The 21334-nt window shown below is 48.3% G+C and overlaps 1 protein-coding gene across 4 annotated transcripts in view; it reads right to left on the bottom strand.

The window, feature by feature from the left end:
- The window catches only part of LOC147820979 (uncharacterized), a 101914-nt gene that overhangs the window by 69339 nt on the left and 11241 nt on the right, over positions 1 to 21334 (bottom strand). For 2 of the 4 annotated variants that reach the window (XM_087202938.1, XM_087202939.1), the window contains exons 2-3: positions 17897 to 18026; positions 8690 to 8804 (exon numbers count right to left, since the gene is read on the bottom strand). In XM_087202938.1, coding sequence (XP_087059064.1) covers positions 8690 to 8804; positions 17897 to 17967 — 186 coding nt within the window. In that variant the 5' untranslated portion in view covers positions 17968 to 18026. The remainder of the gene's footprint in view (positions 1 to 8689; positions 8805 to 17896; positions 18027 to 21334) is intronic. The other 2 variants (XM_087202940.1, XR_015447957.1) reach the window with 2 other exon arrangements.

Below are 21334 nucleotides of genomic sequence, written 5' to 3'. Positions count from 1 at the left end.
CTTGCCTAGCATGTGTGAGGCCCTAGACTCTATCCCCAGTATAGGATTAAAGAAAGACTCTAGCTAAAATTAGAGAAACTTTTCAAAAAGAAAGGAAATGTCATTAGGGAATCCAAGAGCAGTAGAGGAATTGGGACAACCTCAGTTCATTTATTCGTTCATTCATTCTTTCACCCATCTAATAAGTACTTTATGAGCTCCTACCTGTGTCAGGTGGAATTTTAGGAGAAGCGAAGAAGATGAACACACAGGTGGTCACCGCATAACAGAACACACACAGCAGTGAGCCTGAGAAGATTATCACAGAGCTGAAAAGTCCCTCTCACCTCCGACAACAGGGCCACAATTACATCACAGCACAATGCATTTGTGGTGATGCTGCTGAAAACAGACCTATTGCACTTGCAAAAAATACAGGATACACAATCACAGACAATTCATAATTCTTGATAGTGGTAGCAATAATAAATGACTATGTTGCTAGTTTGTGTATTTACCATGTTGTGGGGGAAGAGGTTGTTTGGTTGTTGTTCTTGTTGTTTGCAGTACTGGGGATTGAACCCAGGCCTTTGCACTGGGCTACATCACCATTCCTTTTTTATTTTTTATTTTGAGACAGCATCTTGCTAAGTTGCTCGGGCTGGGCTTGAACTTGTGCAGCCTGCCTCAGCCTCAAGTGCCCAAATTACAGGTGTCCACCCTGTATACCATGAGTTTTTATCACTATTTTATTTATTTATTTAATTTATTTATTTAACTCAGGTCCTTGTGCTTACGCAGCAGGCAGCAAAACCACTGAGCTAAATCCCTGGCCCTTTATCACTATTTTAGAGCGTACTCCTTCAACTTATAAAACAGAAACCCTCTAAGACAGCAAACTGTATTACAGCTCCTCCATCTGTCTTACCAGCGCTCCTAACTGTACCAGAAGGCACTGTCAGGTGACTGCCCTCTATGATCTAGGTCTTCCTGAGTGCGTTCCATGATTTTACACACAGACAAAATCACCTAGCAGTGCTTTCTCCAAATGCAGCCTCATGGTGAAGTAGTGAATGCTTGGAACTTCTGCCCACTCTGAATGCAAAGTCTAGGAAAGATCTTAGAGGCATAAACAGACCATTTCATTTTTCTTAGCAGGTGTGCGAGTGGAGCACACACAGACAGGTAGCGAGAGCCTAGGGAAAGCACTGCATCGGTCAGCTCCTGCTGTGTCACAAACTATCCCAATTTTTTTTTTGTATGAGGGATCGAATTCAGGTCCTTGCACTTGTGAGGCAGGTGCAATGCCACTGAGGTAAATCCCTGGCCCTCACCCAATTTTTTAAATTGGCAAAGGGTAGGTGGCTATTACCACCCTTGGCTTCTGGGTTGCAGGACTATAAGGGCTAAGGTGACTGCTCACAAGTCTCTCATTCCTTGGGGACCAGCAGCTATCCAGTCCTGTTCTCAGGGCCTCGGTGGCAGCAAGAGAGCAAGTCTGTTGGAAGCCTCCCCTCAGACCACATCAGAGAACAGCCCCTTGGTCAGGGCCAGTCCCAGAAGCAAGTGCAGCATCCATAGTGCAGGGAATATATTCTCCCCACAAGAGGGAGAGGGGAACAAAGGCTGGAGGAGGAACGATCCACACCATCACAGCACAGGCCCCAGGGGTGGGAGTTAGGCAGACGAAGAAGGATGACGGGGGCATCCCTGCAGAAGGAAGAACATGTGAGGCGGTGTGGGAGGCTGCATGGGGATGGGGGTGCAGTGCAGCCAGGGGCTTTGGGACCATCAGGACCAGACAGTGATGCTTGCAGGTGACATCACCTCTTTGTTCTCATTCTTTATCTACTTTTTGAGGTTTGGGAAGTTGAGACAGAGTCTTGCTATGTAGTTCAGGCTGGCCTTGAGCATGCACGGATTCTCCTGCCTCAGCCTCTCAAGTGCTAGGATTATGGGCATGCACCACCACGCCTGGCTTCTGCAATCCACTTTACACCAGAAATGCAGCTCTTCTCTGTTCTGGCCACAGCCCCACCTCCTCGAGCCAGACCACCCCCAGTTTGTGCCAGCACCTCTGTGAAGCCACCCAGACTAGAGGGTCTGCTTCCAGCTTTCTGGCCTCTGTCTTAGCCCAAGCCAGGTCTTTCTCTCCAATCTGCACTAGCATCATCTGGATGCTTCCTAAAACTTCTGAATCCAAGGCCCCACCCTAGATCAAAGCGACCCCAATCGCTGGCACCATTTTCCCTCAACTAGGAAAAACTTGAGAAGAACTGAAATAAGGAACAACAACTGCAGAGTCATCCAACCTTAAAGTGTAAGATGGCCTTGCGTTTTCATAACTCCAGGGAGAAGTCTAAAGAGTAGGTCATGGGGGTGGGGGGTACAGATCAAACAGGATCAAAAGCCCAAATTCCTCATCTCTAAACTGAAGGCTGTGAGCACTGGCCAATCCACCATCATAATCAGGAAAAGCTCACTAGTTCTGCAGTTGCTTGAGAAGAAGGAAAACCCATATATCCCAGAAATTCTAAATTCTAAAATGAGTTAAAGAAATGCAGTTTGTTAAAAATAGAATTTCACTTGACCCAGCTATTCCTCTTTTAGATATCTTCCCAAAAGAGTTAAAGGCATCATATTACAGTGATCCATGTTTACACAGCACAGCTCATAATAGCTAAATCTTGGAAACAGCCTGTACATCTATCAACAGACGAATGGACAAAGAAACTGTGGTATTTATTCACAATGGAGTACTATTCAGCCATAGAGAAGGATAAATTTGAGCCATTTGTAAAAAAACATGGATGTACCTTGAGACCACAATGCTATGTGAAATAAATCAAACACAGAAAATCAAATACTGAATAGTTTATCTTATATGAGAAACCCCAATTATAAATAATTTAAAGAGCAAAATAAAAGAGATGACAGAAACAGGGAGATAGAAGGGGATCTGGGGAGGGGGAGACAAGTGGAAGGGGAGAGGAAAAGGAAGTAAAAAGGAACAAGATGTGAAGTGTGTATGTTCTAATGGCCCAGGGTGAATGTAATTATTATGCATGGCAAACATATACCAATAAATTTTTTAAAGTTTGCACTTTGCTTTCCCTTTCAAGTAAAAGAAGCAACAAACCACTGCCTGGTAGGAGCAGGTTCAGACCTGTTTGCTCAGCAGTAACCTATTTACATGTAACTGATCTGTCCCACTTCACCAGCCCCAAGGGTGAATGAGGTCACAGTCCTTTTTAATATTCAAATTAAGTTACTCTGGGAGCACAAATTGGTTCAACCTTTTTGGAGGGCAACTGGATAGTCCCTCCCCAAATCTAAAAAATGCTTCCTTTTTCACTCCAGAAACTCTGCTTCTAGGAATATGTCCTACAGAAATGCTTCCGCAAATATATAAAAATGTAAGTGTAAAATGCGTCGGTCCCAGTGCTCTGGGGGAAAGCTGAAAACAAAAGAGGAACAACTTGGTTGGCAGTCAATAGGGAATAGTTACACAGAACAAAGCCAGTGTGTGGTGCAGGCCTGTAATCCTATACTCTGGAGGCTGAGGCAGGAGGATCATGAGTTCTAGGCCAGTCTGGGCTACACAGTGAGTTCAAGGCAATCCTGGACTCTACAGCAAGACCTTGTCTCAAGCAAATAGTAAGTAAATAAATAATAAATGAGTGAGGAGAAACATACTTGTTTCAGAAGCTCTCTAACCCAATGGTGCAGTGGTAACAGAAAACCACCAAACCATACAATAACAGTATCTTTTTAAATATAAATTTAAATATAATATGCTATATCCATTTACACTTATGGATATATCTGTATCCAAATCTACATATGTATAATTTCCATATCTACTTATTTTATCAGGTAGATATAGAAATCCATATCTGATCTGTATCTATAGCATATTACCTACATCTACTTATATTTCTCTGTGTCTTTAAGTATATGCATATTTATGTAATATTCTGCAAAAGAAAATGTCACCAAGAGACAAAGTGAAGGAAAACTTTCACTTTTTTTCTTTCAGTACTAGGAATTGAACCCAGGTCCTTCTCACTAAATTATGTGCCTATCCCTTTTTTACTTTTCATTTTGAGACAGAATCTCCCTAAGTTGCCCAGGTTGAGCTCAGACTTTCCATCCTCCTGCCTCAACCTCCCAGAGTGCTAGGATTACAGGTGTGTGCCACTATATCCAGCTGGAAACTTTCATTTTTTACTCCAGGTGTTTCTGTTGTTTGAGTTTTTTCATATGTTCATATATTACAGATGTAAGTTCCCCAAACCAAGTGGCCCTGAGGCCTGTCATCCCTCATTGGGAGGAAGTCTTTCTGCTGCCCCAGCGTCTCACTCCATTTTCTGTGGCTACAGCAAAATACCACAGACAAAATAATTTATAAAGAAAAGAAGTTGCAGCCAGGTGTGATGGCAGTATGCCTCCCAACACTATGGAGGCTGAAGCAGGATGATCGCCCCAAGTTCAAGGCCAGTCTGGGCTACGCAGTGAGTTCAAGGCCAGCCCAAATGCATAGCAAGACCTTGTCTCAAAAAACAAAAAGAAAAAAAGAAAGTTTATTTCTCACAGCTGTAGAGGCTAGGAAGTCCAGTGTCAAGGTTCCAGTGTCTGGTAAGGGTCTCCTTGCTACACCACAGCATGGCAGGTGACATCACCTGGTGACAGCAGGTGAGCGGGCCAGCTCAGGTCTCTCCTCCTCATCTAACTCCATCATGGAGGCCTCACCCTCAGGACTTCATCTAACCCTAATCACCTTCCAACTCCAAATATCATCAATATCTGAATTTGAGGGTTAAGTTTCGAATGCACGGGCTTCCGGAGGACAAATTCAAACCACAGCAGTGTCCCTGGGCCATTGCGGTCATGCTGGCCACATCACAGGAGAGACAGAAATAGGGCCTCCTTCTGGGGGGGCCTGCCCTGCATGCTGCCCCTGAGCTCTGAGCTCTCCCCTTGAAGGAAACCCCCACCAGGTGCACAGAGTGCGTAGTGCTTTCCATCTGCTCCTTCAGGGAACCCAGAAGTGGGACCCAGCTTCCAAGCACTCCAGGTACCTCTCAGGCCCCAAGTGTGGTGATCAAACAGCTCAGAAAAGACAGCAGCAGCTGAGTTAGAGCTGGGACAGAAAGATGATGCAACACTGCCCTAAACCAAAGATGGCAAACCTTTTAGAGCTTTCAATGATACAAACAGCCTTCTGGACATGTGTGTAAAAGGTTCACCACTACTGCCCTTCCAAAACCCACAGCAAGAAAGAAACGGGGACGTCTCATCCTGGGAAGGTGACAAACACATCTGTGACCCTGTCAGACTTAGAGCACAGGAGCCCCTTCTGCTAGGATTCAGACAGAAAAGGAGCAAGAGGGAGATCCATAAAGAGAAACAGCCACACCACATACACACACACACACACACACACACACACACACACAGGCTGAGGGCTCAGCCCAGGACAGATGCATGACGTTTCCTGTCCTGCACACCAGAGGGTGTGAGCTTGCACACACACGCACATGTGTTCACACATGCACACCGCGGCCAAGCTTTGCCAGTGCCTCCATTCCAGAAGCAGACAGCAAGAAGGAAAGCCAAGCTTGAGCTGCCCACTTGGGACACCATCCCAGGAATCACAAGTAGAGGGAGAGAAATGAAAGGAGGAAGGCGGTCCATGCAGGGTGTGCTTGTCCACAGGGTCTCCTGGGGGACCCACCTGGGAGGCCAGAAGCTGGGGCCGAGCCGGCTTCCTCCACCGGTCACTAATGGAAGGGTGCTTCCGGGGATGGGAGAGCTGGGTAACACCCATTCATTTTCTAGGGCCAGCACAACCGATGATTACAAATCAAATAGGGTAAACAACTGGAATTTATTGTCACCATCCCAAAGGCTGAAAGTCCAAGGCTATGAGTCCAGGCTATGAGTCTGTCTCATTGCTCTTGCCGAGTTTCTGGCCACCAGGACCCCTTGGCTTGTAGGTGCTTCATCCCTACCTCTTCCTGGTCTTCGAGGCCTTTGTCCTGTGCGTGTGTGTCTGTCTCTGTGTCCAAATTTCCCCTTTATACGGACATCAGACATCTTGGATTTGAGCTGACCCTCATGGCCTCATCTTAACATGAGTATCTGCGATGACTCTGTTTCCTAAGGTCACATTGAGAGGTCCAGGGTTAGGACTTCAATCTACCACTACCACCACCCCCAGTACTCCCTGCTGTTCCGGTTACACCCATTCCAGCAAGGCAAGTCCAGCCCCAGCTGCAGGTGCCCAAGGGTGCTCCCAGGTGGAAGACCTTGGGACCAGGGAAAGCAGGCCAGACACCAGTGGCTCCAGTTGTAACCTCTAAGCTCATGAATCCTGTTCTTCAGGCTGCCTCCCACACAGCACAAATTGAGTTAAAGCCAAAAAGGCCAGCAACCCCTCAAGCACAACTAAACAATTAAGAGTCATGGCTTAAAAGCAAAAGCCAAGTGTTCATCCAGGGCCTGGCCCCAGCCACCCACCTGCCAAGCAGTCATGAGTACAGATGAGCTGCCTTGTGACAGGAAGTGGCTCCTAATGGCCCTTCAGATCATCTCCAGCCATGTCTCCAGCTGAAGCCCAGTCATGCTGGGAAGGCCATCAGGTGAATCAAAGCACGAGGACACCTCACCATCTAGAATGAAGAGCTCCAAGATGGCTGCCACACTCTGACGTTTGTCCCTCTCCCCTGCTAACATGCAAGGTGGAAGTCACTCCTGCTTGCCCATAACTGAGGGGTCCCCTGGGATCCTGGGCCTTCAGGGCTAAAACTCTGAAAGAGTCACTGAAAGACCAGGGCAGCTAGACCTGTGGCTCCCAGACAGCAGGAACCTATTCGGATGTATCTGTGAGTGCATCCCCAGGCCTACCACAGGGGCATAGTGACCTTCAATGATATTCTCTGAATGAAGCTGGACATGACTGTAGGTCCAGTTATCCAGAAGTCTGAAGCAAGAGGACCACTTGAGCCCAGGCGTGTGGGGCCAGCCTGGGCAACATAGTGAGACCCTGTGTACTACTGCTACAGCTACCACTACCACTCCTATTAAGAGCATTACGTGAGTGGAAATGAGTGAATGAGTCTCCCCCTTTCTCCAGTCCCACGAGTTAACCAATTCAAACAGCCTGGAGGATATTTTTCCAAGCTCTTCTTTATGTCCACAAACACACAGACACACACACAGAATGAGCATACACATAATATAGAAGCTTTTTTCATCCAAGAAAGAAAGAGAAAGAGGGAAGAAAAGAAGAGAAGGGAAGAGAAAAGAAGAGTCATGTGTCCTGGGCATGATTCAGCAATTTGCTTCTTCACTTCACAATATATAGCACATCTCTTTCTAGATCAATACATATAGCTCTACCTGATTCTATTTAATTGCTCATGATGTCCCATACTACTGAATGTCAAAATTTATTCTATTATTTGCCTGATAAATTTTTGCTTCATTTTTTTCAAAGCAAACACCACAGCACAAAAAAAAATCTTTTTGCACACATCTCGACATATGTACCTTGCTGATTCTGTTTGTATAAGAACAGACTCTTCAGAGCCAAGAGCCTTGAGGTGTCTTTAGGCTCAAAGATGCTTCAAGGCTGACCTGAGTTGGACAAGGCCGAGAGAGATCCTCCCTAGCCGACTGCAGCGAGACTCTGGGAAGGAAGGCAGCAGCTCGGCTCAGCTCTCCCCAGTGGTGTGGTACACACAAGGGATGAGATTGTTCTTGGATGCAGAGAAAACCATGATGCATCTCCTGGCCCAGAACCACCCCCCAGCCCAACAGAAGGGGCCAGGGAACAGGAAATATCATGTGCTAAATGATGCCCACTGGGTGCCAGAAATTGATCTGGGTGTTTCCACACCTAAAACTCTGCATACACCCCTCACTCCACCTCTAAGCATTTCTGCAAGGAGGAGAGATGACCCTGATTTTACAGAGGAGAAACTGTGGGTCGGAGAAATGTTACGATTCCCTAGTCAGTAAGAGAGAGAGCTGGCGTTCCAACCTGGCTCCTCTCTACCACACTACGTACCTTCACCTTGGCTGGATAAAATCATCATGACACGTGAAACTTACAAATAAAAAAGAAATTATAGTCCAAACCCAGGGCATCTGGAAGGCTGAGACAAGAGGATCACAAGTTCAAACCCAGCCTGGGCAACTTAGCAAGAACTTGTCTCAAAATAAAAAGTAAAAAGGACTAGGGATGCAGCTCAGTGTGAAGGCCCTGGGTTCAACCCCTAGTGCCACTGACAGCAAAAGAGAGACAGAGAGAGAGAGAGAGGGAGAGAGAGAAAGAGAGAGAGAATATGAATCTCCAGGTATGCAGCACTATGGACATATTTGTGGTGTTTCTTCCATCCTCCTTTTACAGATGGAAACACTAAGAATTAAGCAGAACAAGTCCTCACCATCCACGAAAGCAGGAGGAGCCAGTGGGCACAGATGGTCTCACTTAATGGCTTTCTTCGAGGTTTACAAAGCCAAGAGAAGGTCACTGGGCCCTCTTCGCCTAAGCCCAGGCCAGCAAGACCATTCCCTTCTGCCTGGTTTCTCCTGTGCTTCCTGGGCCTGCCTTTTACTAAAGAAAGCCCTGGCCTCTTCCCTCCATGGATCTGTACTAACACACATGCTACACAACACACTGGAAGCCCAGGACGACGGCCACCTGCCACACTGTCTGCAGCGTCACCTTCTGTCTCCCAGGGGAGGGGGCTGCTCCCGCTGCACTGCCAGGTGCTGCTCCGGACAGCTCGTTCCCATGTCTCCCTCTCCAAAGTGACCTAGGATTGAATAGGCAAAAAAGACACTCGAAGGTTATCCCTGCCTTCTCCCAGAAACTCCCGTTTCCTGGCAGGGTGGCCAGGTTTTTCCGTACCAGAACAACCCAAGTAATGCGGTCCCCTGATGCCCCCTGCTGGCCGAGTTTGGGGTTGACAGAGAAGACAACAGGAATTGAGCAAAGTGGTGAGGGGCAGGAGACAGGTAAAGAAAATTATGCACACTTTGGAGACACTCAGTCTAAGGCAGTTGTCAAACAGCCACCAGTCAAATTCCACCCACTGCACTACTGGATAGCCCCTGAGAAGGAATGAAAGGGTTTTTACATTTAAAAACTCAAGAGCTGGGCGTGGTGGCACATGCCTGCAATCCCAGCACTCAGGAGGCTGAGGCAGGAAGATTACCAAGAGTTTGAGGCCAGCCTGAGGCCAGCCGGGGCTACACAGTGCATTCAAGGCCAGCCTGAACTACATACCGAGATCCTGTCTAAAAAAATTAGCGATCAAAAGAAAAATAATACTTTGTTAACTTGTGAAAATTGTATGAACTTCAGCTTTCAATATCACAAAGTTTTACTGGAACACAGTCGCCTTCATGCTGACAGATCCTCCAGAGCTGCTTTGGGGGCATGAAAGCAGAGCCAAGTCCTCGCGGCAGAGACTGTATGGCACACAAAGTCTGATAGTTACTCTCTGTCCCTTTACAGACAGAGTATATCGATCCATAGTCTACTGGGGAAAGGGAGGATTTACAAAAGAACTGGCTGTGGCGGAACACCCACTGCTTACTACAGGCGATCTGTTTGTGAGGCACTTGACAGACATGAGCTCACTAATCCCAGGACCAGCCCAAAGTGTCTTTATTACCTGTAAGACACGGTTTAAGACACTAAAGCCCAAGGTCCCACATTCAAGAGGCAAGCAAGCTGGGTTCAAGCCCCTGACTCCGAAATTCACATTGATCCAACTCCTAGAGACTGCCCCCCTGCTATCTTAGCAGCCTTCCACTCTTCAGATAAGAAAGCCCTGCTTGGGGAGGTTAGGGGACCTACCCAAGTTGCTCAGCTAGTGAATGGTGAAGGAAGGACTTGAACTCTTGCATCAACTACAAACCCACCATTCTGTTCTAGGCTAATTAGTCGAGAATCAGTTCATCGAACTGTCTCTCTATAATACCCAAACCCGAAACAAGAGTGATTCCAGGAGGAAAGGAAGCGTATCCTCAGGCTTCCTGCTCAGCTGTAGGCATCACTTCTTCCTTCTGCCAAGTGGCCGTAAAGCCCTGGTCAGGGGGTTTTAAACTGTGCTCCATGGAAAGCGCCAGGGCTGCAGAAGTTAGGTGAGAGCCGGGCAGCCTGAACGATCAGAACGCCGGCTTCTCTGATTGGCACACCCACATGTTGTAGGGTAAGGTTTCACTTGGAAAAGAGGACACACACTTAAGGAAACCAGTTCCGGGGGGCTCAGTGCAGGCTCCAGGAGTCCCAGGGCAGAGCAGTGAATTGGTTGCTGGGGCCCCTGATGGCCTCAGCATCCTCACCCTGAGAAAGGGTGAACCTTGGTAACTTTCCCCTCGCTGGGGCAAGATACCCAACACCCACAGTTTAAAAGAGGGAGGTTTATTTTGGCTCATAGTTTCAGTCCGTGGTCAGCTGCCTCCAAGGCAGAAACAGGATTATGAAGGGGCAGAGGAAAAGCTGCTCAAACCACTTTGTTCATGGCATGGTGATTTGTGGAGTGCAAAGCGGGCCAGGGGAAGGTGGTGGTCATTCAGGTGCTGCCCCTGGAAGAGACTCATGAAGCTCTTGTGGGACCCAGTTGGCTCCAAAGAGGTTGTCATAAAAGTACAACACTGTCTGTTCCTCAGTCTCCGACTTCCTGTCTCACCATATGACCTCTGCCTCTCCAGCCGACTCCCCCATGTGGCCCAGCTGTGCTGCAGCACAGCCAAGGGCGTCCCCATGGGAGGCCAAGCAGATGGGGCCACCCAACCATGGGTGTTCTGCCTGCAAAACTGTGAGCTAGTAAATAATACCCTTTTCCTTATGCAAAAAGCCTCGGGTGTAATGTTATAGCCACAGAAAACAGACTAACACCAAAGGTGTGGGGTACAGCTCTGGGGGAGGGGAGGACAGGGGGGCAGGGACAGGCTGGGGGCTCTGTCAGTTTCTCACCCATGTTACTCCAAGGCTGGGCGAAGCCTGGACACGTTCACTCCCGCAGCACCACCCCCTGCCCACCCTTAATGCCTGGCTGTTCCTGTATGGTGACACTTTGTCAGTGGAATTTACTTTAAGGATTTTAATAATAAGGGGATCTGATATGAGTTCCAACTGATATTCCCAGAGCAATAGGCTCTCGGCAACTCTTTCTTTCCCAGCAAGCTACACAGAGAAGAACCTGCAGATCACTGTGGAAAATCCCATATTCCCATCCTCCTGGAGAAGGATTTCAGAAGGGACATATGGTCAATGCTAAGTGAGGGGCACCTGGAAACCTGAAGCACATCGGCTCCTGACAAGCACCAAAGATGTCTGTGGAAAGCTCCAAGCTGGCCAGGGCTCTCCTGGGCACAGGGCTCTGGGTACAGGGTGAGGGTCTGACTCCCATGCAGCTTCTCGCCCTGCCAGCAAACAGCAGGATTCAATACAAGCGAGAAGAGCACAGAGAGGAGGAACAGCTCCGGACAGGCAGCTGCTCCATCTCGCCTGTCTCCAAACAGAAACTTGGCAGTTCCATTTGTGTCTGGAGTTCACACCCACAGCAGAACAGTGCGACCAGGGAGATGGGCCGCTTTTGTCTGCCCGGTATAGATTTCAGTTCACACCGGACATATTTTACTGACTTCAAATAACATTTCTAATTGACGTCTGTTATTCTCTTTCTTGTTGTTAGCCATGGGCTTTAAAGAACAGGAAAATGACTTCCAGTATTATGTCATTTGTCATAGAAGAGGTGTTAATGTAATCAATGCCTCTCATTTGTACACTTAAAAAGGATCAAATAAGCCAGGTGTGGTGGTGATGCCAGCACTTGGAAGGCAGAGGCAGGAGGATCATTGCAAGTTGTAGGCCAGCCTGGGCTACATAGTGAATTCAAGGCCAGCCTGAGCCACATGGCGAGACCCTGTCTCAAAAAACAAAAAGGAGAAGCGCTGGGGATTTAGCTCAGTGGTTTCACCCACCTCGCAAGGGATCCCCGGTAGCAAAAGAAGGGGGGAGGCTGGGGACATAGCTCAGTGTGAAGGCCCTGAGTTCAATCTTTCATAAAACAAAGAAAGAGAAAGAAAGGAGGGAGGGAAAGAGAAAGAGAGAGCAAGAGACAAGAAGGAAGGAAAGAAAGGGGGGAGGGAGGAAGGAAAGGGTCTCATAAGGGTTTTACTACAAATTTTCCAAAGAATAATATACCATACCCCCAAAACTGAATTGCACTCTAGACGGTATGTGAATTATATATATATTTGTAAGGAATATTTTTTAAAGATCCACTGTGGGCATCATAGAAGCTGGTATGCCTCTGGACGGTGTTATCTTTATTTTGTAGATGAAACAGAGGCTCAGAGAAGTAAAGTAACCTGATGAAGGTCACACAGCTGTTAAATGGCAGAATCTGGATTCAGAGCCAAGTCTGTCTATGCACACTAACAGGAGGCCCCTTTCCAGCCTGCCATTCTGCCGCCTTCAACGCCAATACCTGAGTCTGTCACAGCCGAGGGTCACGTCCCAGCCCACCCAGGGAAGGGCAACAGGGCTGGACGCGGCCATCTGGGGTGGGGTGGGGTGATCTACTGGGGAAGCGTCCGGCTGCAGTGAGAGCGATGTGACCACATCGAGGACATCAAGCCTACACGCACCGGGACAGGAGGAACAAGGGCTTCAGAGGTAACCCAGTGGCTACAGAATAGGCCACTCCAAAATACGCCTCTGGGACCCAAGGGTTATTTTAAGCCCAAGACGACCAAGAAGAAGAGATGTAAGCTCACTGCTCCCCCACCCGGGCTCCCCCAAAGCAGAACGTGAATGTATAGAGATGTCCCCTTCCCTGTCCATCAGGGGTCACAAGGACAAGACTAGACACTGCTCGGCCCAGGGGCCTCCACACAGCAGGCCTTACCAGCTCGACCTTCCTGCCGTCTGCCACCCCAGGAGTTCCTGGTCCTCCTTCATCCCTGCCACTTCTCTGCAAACCCACTTGGGGGGGGGGGGTGGACAGGGTCTCGCTATGTAGCCCAGCCTGGCATCAAACACACAGCAGTCCTCCTGCCTCAGCCTCCTGAGTGCTGGGATCACAGGTGTGCACCACTAGGCCCAGCTCTTCTTTCGTCAAGGTGCTATACCAGCCCAAGTTCCAAAAATGCATCTCATGGCAGAGTGCTTACATGATCATTCACTTGCTGGGTTTTCTCTTGTGAACTTGGCTTTTGTTTGTCTCATTTACAAGGCCCCAACAGGGAGCCCAAGATGGCTAAAAGAAATGGATTTTCAGCCAAGTGTGGTGGCACACACTGGCTGTCCCAACACCGAAGAAGGCTGAGGCGGGAGGATTAAAAGTTTGAGACCAGCCTGGGCAATTTAGCAAGACTCTGTTTCAAAATAAAAAGTAAATAGGACTGGACTCTGAATTCCATCCCCAGTACCTCAAAAAGAAAAAAGACAAAAAAATGTGGGACTGTGTGATTCAAAAGTTAATTACTCCCCTAGGTTCTGTTGTAAATTTGATGGTTGGAGTGTGTTTGCCTCGGGACAATGGACAATCAGTAATAGGGCGAGATTACTCACCATCTATTTGCCCTAAAACCAAATGTCCCGGGGCCCAGTATCTATAGGACAATCTGTAAATGTGCTGACTATCCACACAGGGTGGTCGTGACTATTAGTCAGGATGTCTGCTGACCATCAGCATGTGACAGTGAGCCACTAACCTTTGTTCTTTTTTTCTGTGAATCTACATGTTAAACGCCCCCCTCAACCCCCTATAAAACAGCCTCGGACTCTGAGCCAGTTGCCTCTCTGAGCTATTTTGCTTCGGGAGTGCCATCTGGCCAGACTAATAAAGGTCTGTTTTCCCACCATGGCCGGTGTGTTCCTTCCCGGGTGGTCCTCACTGTAGTCAGCTCCTTGGAGCATTTGGTAAGGCCCTTGGTCTTACATTCTGGAGGCACCGCTGGGATCCCTGGGTGTGCTTCACTATAGTCAGCTCCTCGGAGCGTTTGGTAAGGCCCTTGGTCTTACAAAAAGACACTAACTTTCTTTTCTCCCCCTACAACCTAACAGCTTTGAATTCAGTAGTGACTTATCCCAGCTGCATCAGCCTCCGGAGCAGGAAGTGGACCAGGACCTGGGCCAGAAGCACTAAGAATCACTTGGCAGGTGTGGAATCCATGGTCTCAAACTCAGGACCCAGGCAAGGTTGGGCAGCCCCGGGACACAGTCTCGGGCCAGCTGCTGAGGCTCCTTCTGGAAGCCTGGAAACAGGACACTGTGGCTCAGACCTATCCGAAGCCCTAAGATGGCTCTCCACGGTCACCAGGCTTCACAAGCCCCCAGGACAGCTGCCCCCACTTCTCCCCGCTCCTTTTCCCCACTCCTTCTGCCAGCTCAGAGCTCAAGGAAGGACAGGCCTAGGAAGCAGCCTCTGACGGAAGACACACAAGGCGACGGGGTGTGGCCCCAGGTTCCCTGTCTCGGGGACAGTCCAGCCCCTGTTTAGTGAGATAGATGGAGTTAATGAAGGACACCCAGGGAAACAGACTAGCATGGCTGTGCCTAGGGGCACGTGGCCACTCTGGAGACATTTTGGTTGTCCTAAGTGAGGAGTAGGGAAGAGAGGGAGAGGGGGAGGGGAGGAGGAGGGGAGGGGGAGAGAAGGGGGAGGGGAGGGGGAGGGAAGGGGGAGGGGAGGGGGAGGGAGAGAGAGAGGAGAGAGGTCCAGCTGCAAGTGTCAATACTGCTGAAACTGAATCAGAAAGTCTCTCTCTCTCTCTCTCTCTCTCTCTCTCTCTCTCTCTCTCACACACACACACACACACACACACACACACACACACACACACCACAAACACCATCTGCAGCCAACAGAACCCCAGGAGAGGAAAGGAGGAAGGGAAAGAACAGGGTCCCACAGCCCCACCAGACTGAACTTCCCAATTCAATAGAGTAACAGTTTAGAGATTTGAATAATAATGAAAACACTTGCACTTCAAAAGAATATTTTATCTGCAACCCTCCTGAAGGCTGGCAGGTTCTACCTGGGGTGCCAGAGGAGAAAGCAAATGAACAGTCAACTGCCAGTGGGGACAGGCGAGAAAGAGACACAGGCAGGAGGGCTTTATTCCCCCCAGGAAACAAGCTCCAATAAACCCGATGCAGCCAGTAAGCAGCGGAGGTGTTGCTCTGCTTGCCAGGCTTCGGAACACCTGTTTCTCCTTGCACACATAGCCCCAGCTCTGGCCCCAAGGGCCACCCAGAAAGCCTGTCTGTGGGCTCCCAACTGCCCCTGGCATGGGACTTCACTCTTCAAAGCCTGGCTTTCCCAACACCCAGCAGTGCAGGACCAAGGCAGCACAAAACAAATCCAGGTGGAGTTTCCAAGCTCCTTCCAGCAGCCTCAGCCCCTCTCCGTCTTCACCTCCTCCCTTCTCCTGTTGCTCACTCTGCTGCCTCCACACTGGCTTCCATCCTGTCCCTCAAACCCATCAGACATGCCCCGCCCCCCGGGGCCTTTGCACTTCCTGCACCTTCACCTCAGACTCTCATGACTCACTCACCCTCTCCTTTCAGGCTTCCTTCATGTACCTGTTTAATGTTTATCTCTAGATAGACTCCTGGCACATGGAGGACAGAAACAATTACAGGCTGAATGAATGAATAGTGTCTATACCTCATAAGGACCCTGTATGATTGGTAATATCACGTACTCTATTTGAAGATGGGGAAACTGAGACAGAGACCTGAAGAGAGTTGCCCAAGATCACACATCCTGGAAGTGAGGAGGCCAGGCCTATAAACACAGTGTGCCTGGCTACAGAACCTCAGCTCCCAGTCAGGACCAAGGCAGTAGCTTAGGACAAGGATCACGGCATGCCATTTGGAGGACTTCAAAAATTAGCGACAGGGCTGGGGATTTAGCTCAGTGGTTTCGCTGCCTGATGTGCAAGCGCAAGTACCCAAGTTCGATCCCCAGTACCAAAAACAAAACAAAAATTAGCAACCACAGTGACCCTCAGTAAACGCCTCCCAAGTGCCAAGCACAGCACCAAGCTCCCTAAATGCATATCCTCTCCTGATGGACACCGAGGCAGGCACACAGCGGCCACGTGACTTGCTCCAGGTCACACAGGCGCTGCGTTCCGACCCAGTTTCCAGCCCAGGCGGGCACCTGAGGCCTTCTCTCCTCCAAGCTGCCACACGGCCTCCCGGGCAGTGCCATCTCGCCCTGTCCTGTGCACACCAGGTGCAGCCTTGGACAGCTTCCTGTCTTCAGCCTGCTCACTGGAGAGGTGCATCTGGATGCAGAGACTCCCCCAGGCAGTGGTCAGGGATGGTGCACACCAAGTTTGAACCCTGCCTGGGCAACTTGACAACTTAGTGAGACCCCAATCTCAAAAAATCAAGAGGCTAGAGATGTAGCTCAGTACAAAGGCCCTGGGGTTACTCAATACTGCAAAGGAGGGGGAGGAGGAGATAGACGGGGGGGGGGGGGGGGCAGAGAGCAGTAGCAGCAGCAGCAGGAGAAAAAAAAAAGAAAAGAATTCTTCCCGGCGCTGACATCTCTGAAAGGTCGTGTGTATTCTGTCCCCTCCCCGTCCTATCCAGCAATACTGAACACAGGCTTGTAAGGGACCGTGACCTGTGTGGATAAGACAAACTCACAGAACCAGGTTCCAGCCCTGAGTAGCTGCTGTGGGGCCTTCCTTGAGGAATGTGGCTGTTTTGAGTTGAATTGTCCCACTGAAATAAAGGTATTGAAGTTCTAACTCCCAGGACCTCCGAATGTGGCCTGACTGGGAGCTGAGCTCCTTACAAAAGCAATCGGGTGAGGGTTCGAATGAAAGCACTAAGGCGAGCCCTGATCCATATGACCACTATCCTTACAGAGCCCTTAGGAGATGACTACTTCTCAGAAGCGTCTCCCCGCTGTATTAGCTTTGGGGTTTTGAGTCTGTTGCAGGAGCCTGCCTCTTCAATTTATTAGGGATAAGAAGTTCCTACCTACTTGGCCCAGCTGCCAGTTCTTTGCCCCTGGCCTGCAGGGGTTTTTTTTTAAGACCCTTAGGCAATCTCAGTCTTGGTATACCAGAAGGAACAACTGATTAGCACAATTATGTCACCTTGGCTAAAGTGGTACAATCAACATTAACAACAGCATCAAATACAGCCTAGAAAATGACAAATTATAGCCCTTAATATGGCATTTTTACCCTTGAGGACAAGACTTTAAAGGGGTTAGTGGGTAAAAAAAACAGAAATAGAAGAAGAGGAAGCGATCAGAAGAAAGGCTGGAGGACAAACTAGGAAATTGGCGAAGAAGACAGGTGGGAAAGAGAACAGGAAAAATAAGAACAGAACAACAACAATAACAAAAAACTAGAAACTGTTCAAACAATCAAGAAAAAACAAAACAAGGACTAGGAAGGAGGAATAAAGAAAAAAGAAAAGAAAAAAAGTTTTTAAAAATCCAAAAACGTCCAATTCGAGGTGTGTCTCTGCTGTCACTGTTAGGCAATATGGGTAAATGGAGTCCAGAGACAAACTGATTAATCCTAGCAAGCTAGCGGCAGCTTCGTGGTGGGGTAGTGGATAATCCCAGCCAGCCAGCCCCTTTAGTTCCTCTGAAGGTCAGGCCAGTTTCTGGCTATAAGGCTGGAAATGGATTCCTTGAGTCTACAACAGTCTATGTGTCTCTCCTGCCGACTTGAACTCCGCTCCCTGACCTCCTGCTGACTTGAACTCAGTTCCCCAACACCGAGGCACTGGGAGCCACTAGTTGGAGTCTGCCCGCAGCTGTTCTGAGTTCTGAGCTCAGTTGGCTCCTCTCCGAGATGGCTACCAGCCAAGCACCCTCTCCTGGGTGAGGTCTGAACCTGGATGACTCACCAGCTGCTGCAGTCCTGTGTCCGCTGCTCTGTTCCACTGGTGGGTTTTTCTGTGGAGGCCTCTAGGGTCATCAGCAGTCATTGTGGATCTGCAGGTTCGGCCCGCTGTTCCCTTGCAGAGAGTCCGGGCCCTGGAAGAAAGCCTTGCTTGGTACCTTCCTCTTCTCTCTCTCTGTAGGCTTCAATTCTCCCCTCTGATCTTTCCTGGGTCCCAGGGACACACTTCCCTCCTCCTCCTCCTCCTCCTCCTCCTCCTCCTCGAGCTGCTATATTCCAGTGTCAGAACCCCAAATCTCAGAGAGGCTCTTTCTCTGCTGTTCACCACTCCACCATCTTCCCGGAAGTCCTCACAACTCTTAATCACTGTTAGATTCTGCCAAATGATTCAGTGTGGTCTGCCAACCTCAACTTGTTTGGCACCACTATCCTTACAGGAAGGGAAAATCTGGACATAAGATAAGCTCAAAGGAGAGATGATGGACACACGGCGTGCTTTTGATTTGGATGTCTGCGTCCCCCCAAAATCCATGTGTTGAAATCCTAATGCCCCTTGTGATAGTACTAGGAGGTAGGGCTTTCGGGGAGGTGATTGGTCAGAGCCCTCAAGAATAGGACTAGCACCTTTATAAAAGAGGTCCCGGGTGCCAGGCATAGGGGCACATGCCTGTGATCTCAACATTCTGGGAGGCTGAGGCAGGAGGATTACAAGTTCGAACTCAGCCTGGGTACCTAAGCAAGACCTTGCCTCAAAATGAAAAAATAAAGGGCTAGCAATGTAGCTCAGTGTGAAGGCCCTGACTTCAATGCCAGTATCACAAAACAACAGAGGCCCAGGGGAGCCTGTTTGCCCCTTCCTCATGGGTGAACACTAAGAAGATGAACTCTCTGACCCAGACATGAGCCTTCTTTGCCAGGCCCTGAATCTGCCTGTGTCCTAACCTCGGACTTCCGGCCTCCAGAATGGAGAGAAGCAAATCTCTGTTGTTTATAAGCTACCCGAGGTTTAATGTTTGTTACACGGCCCAAGTGGAGTAAACACACCAAGAACATCAGCAAAAGCAAGGCCCGGGGCCACCAGAAGCCAGCAGAGTCTGATACAGGGTCTCCTTACCTCAGAAGGACCCTGCCTTGCTCACCACTGGATTTCAAAGGTCTGGCTCCCAGAAACTCAACAGGACAAATGCCAGCCGGGTAAGCTTCCTCATCTGCTGTACTTCTTTGGGGTGAATGCAGCTTATCCTAACTTCCGACTGACTGATCCAGAGGCTCCTGCAGGGCTTGGAGGAGGAGGGTGCTGTCCTCATGAGAGCACAGGTGCATGTGCGGATAAGGGCAGTGGGTGTCACCCTGGAGGGCACATCTCTCCCTGCTGCTCTTCCCTGTGTTCCCCGCAGCCACTCTGCTCCGCCATGTCCTTCTGCCCTGGAACAAGCCAACCAACAACTGAACCCCTCAAACCATGATTTTCACCTTTAAGTTGGCTATGTATTTTGTCCCAGCAGTGGGTAAGTTGATGAATATAGTAGCCCTAGGAAACTGAATAGATTTGGGGTTCTGTGGATAGCAAAGAAGAGAAATGGTCACCAAGAACACAGACCACCTCTATGCGGAATTCCTGTCCACTCAGACACCCAATTTGAATCCTGAGGCAAGGTCCTTCTTGTATTTGAATTTGTTCCATATCTGAGTCCTCACTAGATGTTTCTTGCACTCTATCCTCAGAAATCCTCTTAGCTTGCCAGGCATAGTGGCACACATCATCCCAGCAGTCTAGGAGGCTGAGGCAGGAGGACTGAAAGTTCAAGGCCAGCCTGGAATACAAGACCTTGACTCTAGAAATCAAAAAACAAAGCCAGGTGCGGTGGCACATGTCTGTAATCCCAGTGCTCAGGAGGTTGAGGCAGCAGAATAGCTGTGAGTTCAAGGCCAGTCTCAACTACATAGCAAGACCCTGTCTGAAAAGGAATCCACTTGGCTTGATCCACTGGGCAGTTCTGTCACATACCCCCTATTCTTCATGGTCTCCCCTGAAAAGAGGACACAATGATGTGATCACTAACCCATGTGCCAGCTGGATTATAACTTATTAGATGTGCCTTTCACTCAAACACTTGGGAAACTTAATAAAAACCATAAATGTTTCAGTTTGCAAAAGGATAAGTGCTTTCTCAAGCGAATTAAAAGTATTCAATCCCCACCACATGTGGCGGTGCACACCTGTAACTCCAGCACCTGGGAGACTGAGGCTGGAGGACTGCTGAGTTCAAGGCTGGCCTGAACGACATAGTAAGAGTCTGTCTCAGAAAACAAAACAAAAAAGTATTCAGCTCTGCCCTTGAGGAAAGGATAAATACGACCTTGATCTGGATTAGCATAAGCAAAAGTAATCCGATGCAAATCACAAATAAATGGGAAAGTCAGTAGGAATTTCACCTCACACAATTGAAAGAAAAACACCCATTTCAATAAATGAAACCTAAGTTTCTCCTACACCACAGAACTCGACCATATTTATAAATGCATAAGTTACCTACTATTTGGCTTGACTAGGATTGTTGGGTTAGTGTGGGAAATGTTTATCATTTTCCCATTTTCTATACAGAATATATTTTCCAATTTATATATGAAACAATTCAATCAACTTTTATTTTTTAGGGCCTGCGATTTAGCTCAGTGGTTCCCACCGCCTGCCTTGCAATCACAAGGTCCTGAGTTTGATCCCCAGTACCAAAAAAAAACTTTTATTTTTTAGTAATGGAGATTGAACCCAAGGCCTTCTGCACACTAGTAAGTGCTCTACCACTGAACTACATCCCAAGCCCTTTTTAAACTTTATACTGAGATAGGGTCTAAGTTGCCAGGTGGACTTAAACTTGAGATCCCAGTGCCTCAGCCTGCCAAGTACCTGTGCTTACAGGCATGGGCCACCATCCCTAGCTTAATGAACTTTAAAAGGCAACTGCTGGGGATGCAGCTCAGTAAAAGAGCACGTGTTTAGCACACATGAGACCCTAGGTTTGGTTCCTGGCACCACACACACACAAAAAAATTACATACAAATAAATAAAATGTATCCCATTTAAATTGAAGTTATCTATATAGTAATTTCTCCACAGTTGTAAGAAAATTATTTTCTTTGCTACATAACTAACATAACATTTGGCATATAAAATACTGCTTTATCTCATACCCACATCTGTACTGTTTGTTTAATTATAGCAATGTTAAATAATAGTAGGAATTATCTTTTCCCATTCCTAATAATAGGAATTATCTTCTACCCATATATTTAATACTGGTAAATTTTGTCTTTTTTTTAATGTTAAAGAGTAACCATTTTGGGCCGGGGATTTAGCTCAGTGGTTCCACAGCCTGCACCGTAAGCACAAGGACCCAAGTTTGATCCCCGGTATCAAAAAAAAAAAAAGAGTAACCATTT

The sequence above is a fragment of the Heterocephalus glaber genome, unplaced genomic scaffold (assembly GCF_053883595.1).
Source record: "Heterocephalus glaber isolate CG9 unplaced genomic scaffold, H.glaber_assembly_v1.0 deba00001781, whole genome shotgun sequence".
In the NCBI taxonomy this organism is placed as follows: domain Eukaryota; kingdom Metazoa; phylum Chordata; class Mammalia; order Rodentia; family Bathyergidae; genus Heterocephalus; species Heterocephalus glaber.
This window is presented reverse-complemented; position numbering and strand designations above follow the sequence as displayed.